This window comes from Cricetulus griseus, chromosome 2 (genome assembly GCF_003668045.3).
Source record: "Cricetulus griseus strain 17A/GY chromosome 2, alternate assembly CriGri-PICRH-1.0, whole genome shotgun sequence".
Classification (NCBI taxonomy): domain Eukaryota; kingdom Metazoa; phylum Chordata; class Mammalia; order Rodentia; family Cricetidae; genus Cricetulus; species Cricetulus griseus.
In genome coordinates this window covers 337,185,075-337,199,095 of record NC_048595.1, presented here as the reverse complement: position 1 = coordinate 337,199,095, position 14,021 = coordinate 337,185,075, and the positions used below count along the sequence as shown (strand labels likewise).

Here is a 14,021-nt window from a genome sequence, read left to right as displayed (position 1 = left end):
ACCCGCTCTGGGCTCTCTTCCAAAGTCTTGTGGAGGGTTTGCATCGGAACCGGGAGGGCGCTTGTCAGTGTTGCTCACGTAGACCATGCTGCAGAAAGCTGGTTGGCTAGTCTTAATTTTAATCTAGTCTGATGTGCATCACATTTTAACTTCTCGCAACCTGTTCAAGTTTTCTCATTGCACACTCGGGCGTAAAAGATAGGGGCCTCGAGGAGAGAGAAAATACCTCAGTGTTTGGTAAGAAGACAGGGAGGCTGTCTCAACATTATTGTTAATAAGCTTCCTCTTAGCCAGCTGCTTTGAGAAGCACAGCACAGGAATCATTTGGGAAATGTTTATTCCGGTTTTCCAAAGTGGTGTGGGAAGGAGAATGGAAGAGAAACCTTGGCTACTCATACCCACCCCCTCTTTGGGCGACTCCAAAATAAATTGGGGTCTTTACCAGTCTTGTAGAGGCAAATCCAGGTTGAGATTCCTTTCTATTTAGTGAAAATGGGCTTTCAAGACAAGCTGTTGCTTATTATTGGTTTTTGTAGGTGTATTGTGCCTACAGATATGTTAGGCATATTGAAACATTTCCCATACCAGACTCATCTAGCTTTGTACTTATTCCCCCCCTTTCAGACAGGGTTTCTCTGTGTAACAGTCCTGACTGTCCTAGAACTCGCCCTGTAGAAAAGTCTGGGCTCGAATTCACAAGAGATTCTCCTGCCTCCAGAGTGCTGGAATTAATGGCTTGTGCCACTTACCACCGAGCCTGTACTTTTTTTTTTTTTTTAATCCCTTTCTGAATAATAACATGAACTGTTGGTTGTCATCATATTTCGTTTACTTATTTATTTATTTATTTATTTATTTTATGTGTATTACTGTCCTGGCTACACACACGTGCACATGGGCTCGAACCATGTGCTTGACTGGTGTTCAAGGAGGTTCCTTGGAACTGGAATTGCAAACAATTGTGAGCTGCGGTGTGGGTGCTGGGAATTGAACCTGGGCCCTCTAAAAGAGCAACCAGTGGCACCAAGCCATTTCTCTAGCCCATACAGTTTCAGCGGGGTTAAATATACCTTGTTACTTATTGAGTGGAACAAAGTGCTAGAAGACATTCATAACTGACTTTTATAAAAACTGGATTAAGTCTTTGAAGGTAAAAGTTTAGGTTCGTGTCCAATTAAAATCAAAATTTCCCAAGATAATTGATAGTAGTAGTTTGGATTTTTTTCTAATAATAGGTGGGGATATGTATTTATATTACAAAGAAGGTCTCCTTTATACATTTTGTAGTTTAACTTTGATTTTGTCGCCAGTGTATGATTTCTTTTTCTCCCCCCAACCCTTACTTAGGACACCATTTTAAGGCCCACAAGGCTGTTTTGGCTGCCTGCAGTAAATTCTTCTACAAATTCTTTCAGGAGTTTACTCAAGAACCTTTGGTTGAAATAGAAGGTAAGTGGCATTTCCTACACAGTACTTAGCAAAAATAACTGGTTTATGTAGCAAGACACCCTGGGAAATACCGATATTTGCTGGTAGAAAACTAGGTACATTATTTTTTATTACTTGAGAATTCTTTCAGTAAAGCATTTGGAATAACTGGTTTCAAATGATTTCTGGCCCATTGCTGAAACCAAGGTTCGCTGTTATCTTCCAAGTATGCATAAATGGAAACTACCGTCTTCGTATTAGTGACCTATTCTTTAGGGATAATAGATTATGGTAGCAATATTTTAAGGTAACAGGAAAGACCTCTGCACTAGAAGAATAGTGATATGCTTCCTAATGGGTACAAATAAATGGGCTGCAATGCTATGGAGAAGACTAGGAAAGGTGAATGAACTGCAGATGAAATTTGGTCATATTATTTAGGAGAGAAGGGATCATCAGATAGGCATTACTTTGAAACAAAATGATTCACATTTTGCTCCAAATTTTAGCAGGACAAGTGCTAAGCAATGTACTGTGGAAGTTTGTGTATTGTGTAATCTTTTGAAAAGTAAGTGGTAGTATTTCCATTTTACATAATGGGAACCAGGCTCCAAAGTTTACTTGCCTAAGGTTGCATAGTTAGCAAGAGATTTTGTTTGTACTGTTAATTTTCATGCTTTTATCTTTTGCTATTACACAGTGCTTACCCCATGTCCCACCAAACTCTAAAGGAATAGGAAATAAGTACATATGCCCATGTAAATACAAAATCTTAACTTTTTCCAGAGTTGCTAAGTTTTGGTTTTGTGGCTTTTTACTTTGTATATATCCTTTATTATGAGTGGGTTGCTTAGAAATTTCTCTTGGGGAAAGAAATTGATAACTAGGGGAATTATCGAGTTTCAACTATTCTTTTTTTGTTTTTTTGTTTGTTTGTTTTGTTTTGTTTTGTTTTCCAGACAGGGTTTCTCTGTGTAGCTTTGGAGCCTATCCTGGCACTCACTCTGGAGACCAGGCTGGCCTGGAACTCAGAGATCTGCTTGCCTCTGCCTCCCGAGTGCTGGGATTAAAGACGTGTGTCACCAATGCCCAGTTCAACTATTCTTTAGTGTTGGTATATTTCAGTTAATATATCAGCAGGTAAATTATTTTTTTTTTTATTAGGCTGGCAGTGGCGGCTCACGCCTCTAATCCCAGCACTTGAGAGGCAGAGGCAGGTGGATCTCTGCAAGTTCGAGGCTAGCTGGTCTACAGAGTGAGTCCCAGGGACAGGGTCCAAAGCTACACAGAGAAACCCTGTCTCCAAAAAAAATTTTTTTTTTTTTAAATTTTGTATGATAGACCAAGGATGGGTGTACTAGACATACACAGGGATTGCTAGTGAGAATCTAGCTGCATAGATTAGCACTGTTTTTACTACAAAGCCAAGTCCATCAGCTTGAGGCTTGTTAAGTAGCTAACAAGTTACTTCAACTCAGAGGCATATCTGTCTCCTCACCTGAAAAGCAGGCTTGTAGTAATTAGTTGAAGTAAATAGTCACGAAGAAAACCCATCACCATATTTGGTGTGAACTGTTCATCATATTGATTACCTGCTGTGTTATGTAGTGTGCTAGACCCAAGAGCTATAGAATTTATGAATACGGCATTTCTTGAAGAACTTGAAAATATAATAGCATCAGTAAAGTATTAGAGACTGTTATATGGTTAGGAATGGTTATGATTTCAGAGAGGAGTCAACTATACTAGGCAGAGGTTATCAAGAAAATTTGTGTGTGTGTGTGAGAATTGGATACTCCTGTACCTGTACACTGTCCGGGTCCAAGGCCAACACTCCAGTGTCTTAACTGATGGCAGCCCACTTTGTCCTTGAGGCAGGGTTTCACAGTTTGAGGCCATAGGTGTGGCTAGTTCTCTTATTAAAAGCAGATGGCTGCAACAACCTATAGATTATTTTATAGGTTATGTAGTTTCTGGGTTACTGAACTCTAGTCCTCTTGCTTGCACAGCAAGCACTTTAATCAGTGAGCTGTCTCCCTCACACCTAACTTTGTTTGTGGGTTTTTTGTTTTTTGAGACAAGGTATCTCTGTAGCTTTGGAGTTTGTCCTGGGATTTATGAGATTCACCTGCCTCTGCCTCCTGAGTGCTGGGATTAAAGGCGTGCGCCACCAACGCCCGGCCCACACCTAACATTTTAAACTCTGGCTAATCCAGAAAGCGGCACTGGGGAAAGGATTTTTCTTGCTAAAGATTGTTTTGCAGTTTTCTTTCTTATCGCTCAGTAGCTCCTATCTATATTTTTATAGTGTGGACACATAAACCTTAAATACTTATATTGCAAGCAGACAATAAAATGGAAATTTGTTTTGGTTATTTGGCCAGGTTCAGGTGTTTTTTGTTGTTGTTGTTGCTGTTTGTTTTTCAAGACAGGGTTTCTCTGTGTAGCTTTGGAGCCTATCCTGGCACTAGCTCTGGAGACCAGGCTGGCCTGGAACTCACAGAGATCCGCCTGCCTCTGCCTCCCAAGTGCTGGGACTAAAGGCGTGCACCACCAGCATTGATTATCATTTTAACTCTTAACTCTGAGATTGCTTTTTCTCCCAAGGTCACCTGGCTGTAAAGAAAGCCCTGAGCACATAGGTAGAACATGAGTTTTGGTCTTAGTTTTGCTCTTTATGATCTTGAATGATGTAGCATCTTTTTTTGAGATCATAAAATTATAAAGTAATTTGGATTGTGTCATGGACATTTGGTGTAAGAGTAGGTGGTGCTTTTATCCTTTAGAGAATGCTTTTGTTTGTATTTGTTTGAGCATGCAGTTTCAGACACCCTTTAGTAATGTCAAAATCTTCATAGTCCTGACAAGGTACTAATCCCAGTTGTAAACTAGGGAGATGGGCAAGAAGATTGGGAAGCTGAGGCCGACATGGGCTCTAGCAAGATCTCAAACACATGAATATCTTTGTAATGTCAGAGTCCCTGACTTAGAATTATAGCTTATTTTGCATGTTGCTGAGAGGAGGAAAAACTAAGTATCCCCACCCCATACCACCCCTTTTATCACCTTGCTTGGTTCTCTAGAAGTTTCTCTGGGAACTTTTTTTTCTGTTTTATACTGGTTGCTCAGCTGGCCTCACAGATCTGCCTTCTCTCGCTCTGCCTCCCTGGGATTATCGGCGTACACCACGGTTTCTCAGTGAAATTACCTTTGACTAGACGTGGCTGCTGTGTCCTTCGGCGGGCCACCCAACCGCCCATAGCTTTGAAATTTGTTGCTCCTGAAGCCAGTTACATACCAATTCAGCTTTGTGACTTGGACTTTAGCCATATATAATCTGCAGAAGATATCTTATCTCTAATTCAGAAAGGAGACTAATTTTCTAAGTTTATTTATATTTATTTTTGCTTTTAAAACTACAGATCTAAATTATTTGATTTCTCTTTTGGCAATTCTATTGTGGCCAGAGAATTTCAAACCTAATTTCAAGGACAAGACAGCCAAGGACATTTAAAAACCACGAGGTTTGTTTTGCTTTTTAAGATAGGATCTCTGATAAAGCCCCTGCTGTCCTGAACTCACTATACAGCCCAGGCTGGCCTCCTGGTTGATAGGATTAAAGGTGTGTGCCACAACACCCTACCAAAAGTTGTTCTGAGTAGGAATGTTTTTGTTTTGGTTTGGTTTTTCAAGGCAGGATTTCTTTGAATTTTTTTTTTTTTTTTAAATCCAGACTAGAGAAATCTCAGAATTTTGTCCCCATGAGAAGACTACTTTTAAAAGTGTTCTTTAACATTTTCCTTAGATAACATTCTCTTAGAAAAATAATTTTTTTTTTCTGAATATTTCCACTATGAGAGGAGTAAGGGATTGGTAAGAAATGTTTTAATCCAAAAATACCAAATTGGTTTGGTTTGCTTCTAGGAGAGTCCTGGGCTGGTTATATCAAACAAACTCTGAAGTGCTCATATTAAGATAGATAAATGGCATTCCTAGGTCTGAGTATAAAGATCAGAAAACCATACTTTTGAAGCCCTTAGGACTGGTGATTCTGATTAATCTAGATTAGGAACAGGACTGGAGAAAAGGGCTCAGCAAGAGTAATAAAAATACAAAGCTCTAGAAACAGTAAACGTTCCAGATCTTCTTTTAAGTTTCCCTTTACCAGTTTTTCCTAACTTTGATCAAACTTTGTTTTTTTCTGAATGTTAATTGTGTTGCTTGTTATGTGAGAAAAGTGTCTGTAGGTCAGTTTTCCAAGAGGACATTGTTCCAAGTTATGTTGTGGCTCTTGATAGATGGGGCTCCTCCGTGTGACAGTTCTGGAACTCTTTGTAGACCAAGCTGGTCTTGAACTTACACAGAACTGCTTACCTCTGCTTCCCAAGTACTGGAATTAAAAGCCTTTGCCACTGCTGCCCAGATTGATAGCTTTTTTTTCTAAAAGGTTTTATTTTATGTGTGGGAGTATTTTGCTGAGTGTATGTTAGCTACATTTCTGCAGTGCCCACAGAATCCAGAAGAGGGAGTTAGATCTCCTGAAACTGAAATTACAGACAGCTGTGAGCTGCCACAGGGAGCTAGTAATTGAGTTAGTGCTCTGGAAGAGCAGGTGGTGCTCCAACAACTGAGTCATCCCTCCAGCCCTCTTAACAGCTTTAAACAGCATATACTATGTGAAGTTTTCTACAGGTCCTTCCAGCCCTGTTCAGTAAAGCAGAGTAACTTAGTGATCATAATATAGTTGATGGATTTTCTCTCTGTCTTTCTCTCTTACTTTCTTTCATGAAGTTTTACTAGATTGACCTAACACCTGAATGCTAGGATTATATGTGTTCACCACCAGGCCCAGTTTAGCAAATACCCACAAGAATTCAGTGAAACCTTTCTGATAAAAGCCATAATGAAGGTCAAGTGGTAAAGCTAAGACTGTAGCACACTTTCCTAGCATGTCCATACAAGGCCCAAATCTGTGGCAGGAAAAAAAAAAAAAATCAAGATATTTAAATTTAAAAAATCAGTGTGTCACTTAATCCTACTTTTGAAAGTAACGTGAAGGATGTTGATTGTATACTGATTATAATTTAGACTTGAGCATTTCTTGGTCTGGAAATCTGTTAAAGGCTTTTCTTTGCTCCTTTAAATAGCCTTCTTACACTCAAGTGTTTTGCTTTCCCAGGCAGGGTTTCTCTGTATAACAGCCCTAGTTGTCCTAGATGTCACACTCTGTAGACCTGGCTGGCCTCCAGATCCTCCTGTCTCTGCCTCCCAAGTGCTGGGATTAAAGTTGTGAGCCACCATACCCAGCTTAAATAGCCTTCTTAAATTGTTTCTTGCTTTAGCTAGACTGAAACAATAATACCTAGCAGTAAGGGCATACAGAAATAGTATCATTTTGTTATTAAATTTAAGCACAAAACTTGAAAAGAAAAATAGGATTTGTAGAAACGGGGTTTTTGTCTGGTTTTGAGACAGGGTCTCATTATGTCACTGTGTAGGCCTTTCTGTGCCAGAGCTCACTCTGTTAGACTAGGTTGGCCTCTAACTTCCCAAGAGATCCTCCTGCCTCCTGAAATCAAAGGTCTGTGTCAACACACTTGAACTAGACACTTAGTTTCAAAAATAACTTTAGCATTTGTTCTTGCTGTATGTACCTGTATTTTGGAATACTGTTAGATGCTCTGAGGTGAATGTACAGATCAAACGTTATTTCCCTCAAGTAGGTTACAATGAAGAGAGTTCTATAAACTAAATTTCCAGAACAGTTGCAGAATTGAGCCTGTGGGAAATACTGAAGGTTTTGTTACTAAATCATGAAGAAATGGTATGAAGGACTTCCTGTGGAGATTGAATTAGTTATCAAAATACCTCTGAACAAAGAAGTCTAGGACCAGATGACTTTACTAGTGAACTCAGTCAAGCATTTCAAAAATTCATGCAATCTTTAGGTTCAAAAAAACTAAGGGGCTGGAGAGAGTTCAGCAGTGATGAGCACATAAGTGCTTTTTCAGAGAATAATGAGTTTCATACCCAGCATCAATGTCAGATGGCTCCATTTCCAGGGAGATCTGATACCCACCTTAGGCCTCTGCAGACAGCTATTTGTGTATAAACATACAGACCACACATTAATAAAATAAATGTTTAAAAATAATTGAACACTTACAGTTTAGGTTTGTTTTTTGTTGTTGTTTTGTTTTTTTGAGACATTGTTTCTTTGTGTAGACCAGGATGGGCTGGAACCTACAGAGATCCACCTGTCTCTGCTTCCTGAGTGCAGCAAACACTCCAGATTTACTTGAGACTAGTATGTATGACGCTGATGTGGCAAGATAAGTAATTTAAAAATAAATCTATAGGCCAATATCCATTAGGAATATAGGTGTAAAAATTGTCAGTAAAATATTAGGAAACTAGCCAAGCATTTTGGCTGACACCTTTCAGTCCTGTTATTTGGAGGTTGAAGCAGGAGTGTTGTCACAGGTTCAAAGCTAGCTATAGAGTGGGACCCTATTAAGATAGTGGAAAAGGCTTGTAAGGAAGACCTGAAGATCTAAATTTGATCCTGGAACCCACCAGATGGCAGTAACAAGTATCTGTGACCTGGCACTCCAGTGGGTGATGGAGCAAAATGGACCATCTAGCCTGAGGTTTCCAGCACAGCAGCAGAAAGAGGACAACTCAAAATTTAAATTTAAAACTATTCTACTTAAAAGTAGAGTGATTCCGCTGGGTGGTGGTGGCGCATGCCTTTAATTCCAGCATTCCAGAGGCAGAAGTAGGCGGATCTCTGTGAGTTCAAGGCCAGCCTGATCTACTGAGCGAGTACCAGGACAGGCTCCAAAGCTACACAGAGAAACTCTGTCTGGAAAAAAACAAAAATAATAAATAACTATAGGGTGAGAATTTAAATAGGACTTTCTCCAAGAAAGTAAACAAGTAAATGCCCTTTAAGTAGATGAGAAAAGTGTTCCATCTGTGTCATTGTCAGCAAGGATCACTGTACATTTGTGAAGAGTGTATCAAGGAAGCAGAAGACAGAGACCTGAGAGAAGTTGGAAATGAGTGTGGAAAACAAGAAGTGTGCCAAAAATAGAAAAACCATATGTATTGAACAGTTTTCCGAGGGAGGAGGAGAGTTGAGTGGCAGAGGTTCTTCAGAGGTTGTTGTTAAGGTAGAGCACCTTGACACAGAGCAGGTGATGAAGCAGAAGCCTGCAGCGAGACAGCTGTTCACTCACGGCAATTTGTAAGCGAGAAAGACCTTCCTCTAACCAGCCTTTCTATAAAATCAATTCAGTGTATATCTGTTGAGCCCTTTGTAATGTAGCTAAAACTGTTGACATATAAATGCTCCTGCCCATGAATGAGTTTAAAATATTTTCATAGAATCCAACATGGAGAACAGTCAGGTATGCGGACGATTGAAGCTGCTCAAAGTTGCAGGGTAGAATAACTGAGGCCCCATCTCTTTATTAGTCCATTCAGCTTTGAGTAAGCATTCTCAGTCAAATCACATGCTACCAGCTGGGGCCAAGCTGTTAACACATAAAATCTAGTAATTCCACATCTGGCATCAGGATCTTCAGGAAGTTGTGCTCCTTGACCAGCAAGATGGCTCAGTGAACAGTAGTTAGTGTGCAAGCTGACAACCTGAGTTCAAATCTTAGAACCTACCTTTGACTTCCACAGGGACACTGTGGCACATCCGTCCATATAGCATGCACACACACACACAATAAGTTAAAAGATTTCTTTAATTGTAGGTCTCCATTCCTTTTAGTACCATTCACAATAGGCCAATATGTGGAGATTCCTAAATGTTCATCAGAACATTGAATGTTCTAATGAATACAGGAAATTTATACATACACAAAATAGAATGCTGGTCGGCCTTCAAAAATTCTGCCATATGCAACATGTAAACCTTGAAAACATGTTAAATTAAGCCAGTTAAAGATAAATGATAAGCTGGGCGTTGGTGGTGCATGCCTCTAATCCCAGCACTCGGGAGGCAGAGGCAGGAGGATCTCTGTGAGTTCGAGGCCAGCGTGGTCTCCAGTTGAGTGCCAGGATAGGCTCCAAAGCTACAGAGAAACCCTGTCTCAAAAAACCAAAACAAAAAGAAAAGATAAATGATAAAATATCTACATATGTAACTAACTGAAATAGTCAAATTCATAGTTAAGGGGTCGGGGGTTGGAGAGGTGGCTCAGCAGTTAACAGTGTATTGATTTTCCAGAGGACTTGAGTTCAGTTCCCAGCTCCTACATCGTATGGCTCATAACCACTTGTTACTCTAGCTCCAGGGGATGCATTGTTTCTAGCTTTGCCAGACATTCACTCAGACACTAAAATAAAACTTAAGAGGCATTGGTCGGCGCTAGAGTGGGCTCATCAGGGCTGGAATGGGGAACATGAGCTCTTACCTTGGTTAATAGTACCACAATGTGACTAGGATATTAATTGTGATGATTGTGGAAAATTTCAAAAGCGACTAATAACCAAATCCCTAGTACTGTCTTATTTACTGTGCATTATGTGGTTTGAATTGATGTGAACTAATGGTAATGTGCATCTTTTTTACAGGTGTTAGTAAAATGGCTTTTCGTCATTTAATTGAGTTCACGTACACAGCAAAACTAATGATACAAGGAGAAGAAGAAGCCAATGATGTGTGGAAAGCAGCAGAGTTTCTACAGATGCTGGAAGCTATTAAAGCCCTTGAAGTCCGGTAATTGTTATTTCTTCAGGAATGCTAAATGAGTCTGTTAGTCAAGACTGTAGCACATTCTGAAACTAAGAAAATTTTGGATACTGGTTTTCCATTTGCATTGGCTTCCCAAGTAAACACTACTAGTATTAAAATAGCATATCTGGTATCTAATAGAGTCTAGGCAGCTCTTCAGGGTGGTCTCTGGGCCCTCATAAATTCTTTAGCTGAATTTGAGTGATAATTATTAATACGGAGGATGTTAATACACTTCAATAGGCTGTCTTAGTCAAAGTTGTATTCTTGTGAACAGACTCCATGACCAAGCCAACTCTTTCTTATAAAGGAAAACATTTAGTTGGGGCTGGCTTACACTCAGAGGTTTAGTACATTATTGCTGTGGTGGGAAATCTGTGAGTTTATGGGGTTTCTATTAAAGCCACCACTATTATCTAAATGTATTTATATAAACTTGTTATATACTCTAGATTTAAATCTCCATCTGACTTCTGAAATGTCCACTACAAAGGAGTATTGTAACATGAGAACAGGTCCATTGCTAAGGAGTTACTACTTGGTATTAAAACACAAAATTTCTTCTAGGAGGCATTCAGAAAATACTAAAGGGTACCCTGAACAAATCACTCACCATCTTCATTTAGAGCAGTGTAAAGGAGGATCTGAGGGCTCTGGCATTGCTCTAGGTTACCCTAGCTCTTTGACTGTGGCCTTAATGAGGTACTCAGCCCCTGTCAGATGGTATAGTAATGTGACTTTCTACTGAGACTTGTTTGTTAAATGCCTATAAAATCCATATGACAGTGTCTGTCATATAGTATTCTAAATGTGTGAACTGGTACTACAGTGGTACCTCCTGTTACTATTTGAATTTCCCCTTCCTTCTATGGTTTGTTTTTTAAATGATTAATTCTATTATTCATTGGTTTTTCGAGACAGGGTTTCTCTGTATAGCTTTGGAGCCTGTCCTGGCACTACTAGCTCTTGTAGACCAAGTGGGTCTTGAACTCACAAAGATCCACCTGCCTCTGCCTTTCCTGTGCTAGGATTAAAGGTGTGCACTACATTTTTTTAAAAATTTTCTGTGTATGAGTGCTTCGCTTGTGTACCATATACCTGAGGTGTTTACAGAGTCCAGAAGAGGACTGGAGTTATGAATGGTTGTGAGCTACCATGGGGGTGATGGGAATCCAACTGTTGATTAACTGTTGTATTAACTTCTGAGCCACCTTTCCAGACCCCAGTAACATTTCTTTTAGTTAATTTGACTTTCTGGAAAGAACTTGGTTCATATCTGGGATCTGGGTTTACTTGGTCATACTCAGCATTAGAAGGCTGGTTAGGAGTAATTTACAATTTACCTCAAATACTTGCACTTGAAAAGAACTTAATTAAGCAACAGTACTTAGTTTCTTCCTCTTTTTTGCTTTTTTCTTTTTTTGGTTTTTTGAGACAGGGTTTCTCTGTGGCTTTGGAGGCTGTCCTGGAACTAGCTCTTGTAGACCAGGCTAGTCTTGAACTCACAGAGATCCACCTGCCTCTGCCTCCCAAGTGCTGGGATTAAAGGCGTGCGCCACCAACGCCCGGCTAGTTTCTTCCTTTTTAATAAAATGGTTTTGACATCCTTCAAAATACACAAATGGGTAGACAGTATAAACTTAGTGTAAGTAAATTTGATACCAGACAACTTTAGTTTGTTACTTAAAATGTCTGAAATGATTACAATGAGTTGATATTACATAAATCATTGTTACACAATTAAAGCCTTGTGAAGTGGTCTGTTAAAATTGTATTAATGTATTAATGGTGCTGGTCGATGGTGGCATACACCTTAAATCCCAGCACTCTGGAGACAGAGACACATCTCTGTTCAAAGCCAGCCTAGTCTACAAAGAGTTCCAGGACAGCCAAGTCTACACAGCAAACATTTTAAAACAGAAATAGTTATTTAACATCTGCTTCACATAAAAAGAGAAATAGTTAATATCTTATACTTGTGCTATGCATGTAATATATAAATGAATGAGGTGGCTGTTTTATTTTCATTTTTATTTTTTTTATTATGTATGCAACATTCTGCTTCCATGTGTATCTGCACACCAGAAGAGGGCACCAGATCTCCTAAGGGACGGTTGTGAGCCACCATGTGGTTGCTGAGAATTGAACTCAGGACCTCTGGAAGAGCAGTCAGTGCTCTTAACCTCTGAGCTATTTCTCTAGCCCCAAGGTGGCTGTTTTAGTAAAGCTTTGTTTATATAAGTTGAACACAGGTTACAGTTCACTAACTTCTCTCTCTCTCTCTCTTTTTTTAAAGATTTATTTATTTATTTATTTATTTATTTATCATGTATACAGTGTGTGCCAGAAGAAGGCACCAAATCACATTACAGATGGTTGTGAGCCACCATGCGGTTGCTGGGAATTGAACTCAGAACCTTTGGAAGAACAGTCAGTGCTCTTAACCCCGGAGCCATCTCTCCAGCCCCAGTTCACTAACTTCTAATGAGCTTGTTATTCTGATAAGAGTATGAATGTGTGTATCTTGTGGTTTGAATGTTTGTAAAGCTTTCTAATTACCTCATTTATTTATACGTGGGTGTGCATGTGCCACAGCACAAATGTCAGAGGTCAGAGGATAAATTGGAAAAGTCAGTTATTTCTTTGCATTTTGTGTGTCCTGGGGCTCAAACTCAGGTCATCAGGCTTGGCAGAAAGCACCTTAACCAGTAGAACCATCTCATCAGCCCTGCCCTGTTTTGGAGTTTTAATAAGGAAGTGGTCAAGTGCACTGCATGTTTTTCTTGAGGGTCCCGGTGTGATAGTATCTATATGGCGATTCACACTCATTTGTAACTCTAGTTCTAGGGTATGTGATGCTTCTGTGGACTCAAGGTAGGCATGTGGTACAGACATAAATGTAGTCAACATATAATATAAAAAAATAGTAAAGATTTAGGGACTGGAGAAATGACTCAGTTATTCAGAGCTCTTGCTGCCCTTGCAGAAACCTGGGTTCAGTTCCCATCACCTATGTGATGGTTCACAACCACCCCTCCCTTTCATTCCAGAAATATTCTAGTAACAATATTCCAGGAGATCTGTTTACTTACCCCTTGTGATATCTGCAGACACTCTGCATGTGTGTGGTGTACATACATACATGTTGACAAAATGCTCACATAAAATGAAATTAATACATGTTATAAAAATTTAAGTAAAGATTTTTAAAGTGTACAGTTTTAACATAACCTGTAGAACCATTATCAAGTTAATGAATATGGCACTCTGTTGTTTCTTCATTTTGTAATTCAGTCCTCTTTTCCCAGTATTAATGATCATACCAGTTTACTGTTGCCATAGGTTAACATTTCATATATAGTAAGTACAAACTTACCTGATGTCATCAGTTTTGAAATTCATTGTTATCTTTATCTACCTTATCTATCTTTATCTGAAACAGAACAGACTTTGTTTTCAAGCTGTTATATATACAAATAGCCTTGCAAACAAATCCAAAATAAAGGGCTGTCTGCATTAGAGATCCATGAAATGTTGTTTCCCAGCAATAGTCTTGTTTCTATATTATCTAGGCTTCTGGTAATTTCTCTCATAATTGCTTCTTTATCATTAGTCACTCCGATAATCTACCAGTAGGGACTGACTTAATCTGTTTGGTTTTTCTCATATTAGGCTTATTTAAGACTACTATTAACAGAATTTGAGTAAACATCATCTGCCTACCTTGTTTGTACCTCAGATTTAAGGCCTACTTTACTAGGGACACAGGCTGTCATTGCCTGTTAGTTCAGAGAGAATGCTTGAATCTAGCTGTATAGTTTGTGAAGGGCTATCTGAAAGGCAG

The 14,021-nt window shown here is 39.3% G+C and overlaps 1 protein-coding gene across 5 annotated transcripts in view; it reads left to right on the top strand.

The window, feature by feature from the left end:
• Znf131 (zinc finger protein 131) overlaps positions 1–14,021 on the top strand; it is a 28,476-nt gene that overhangs the window by 988 nt on the left and 13,467 nt on the right. For 4 of the 5 annotated variants that reach the window (XM_027401395.2, XM_027401394.2, XM_027401392.2 and 1 more), the window contains 2 exons: positions 1,348–1,449; positions 10,018–10,162. In XM_027401395.2, the coding sequence (XP_027257196.1) occupies positions 1,348–1,449; positions 10,018–10,162 (247 nt within the window). Of the gene's footprint in view, positions 1–1,347; positions 1,450–10,017; positions 10,163–14,021 lie in introns of those variants that run through there. The other variant, XM_035440582.1, reaches the window with a different exon arrangement.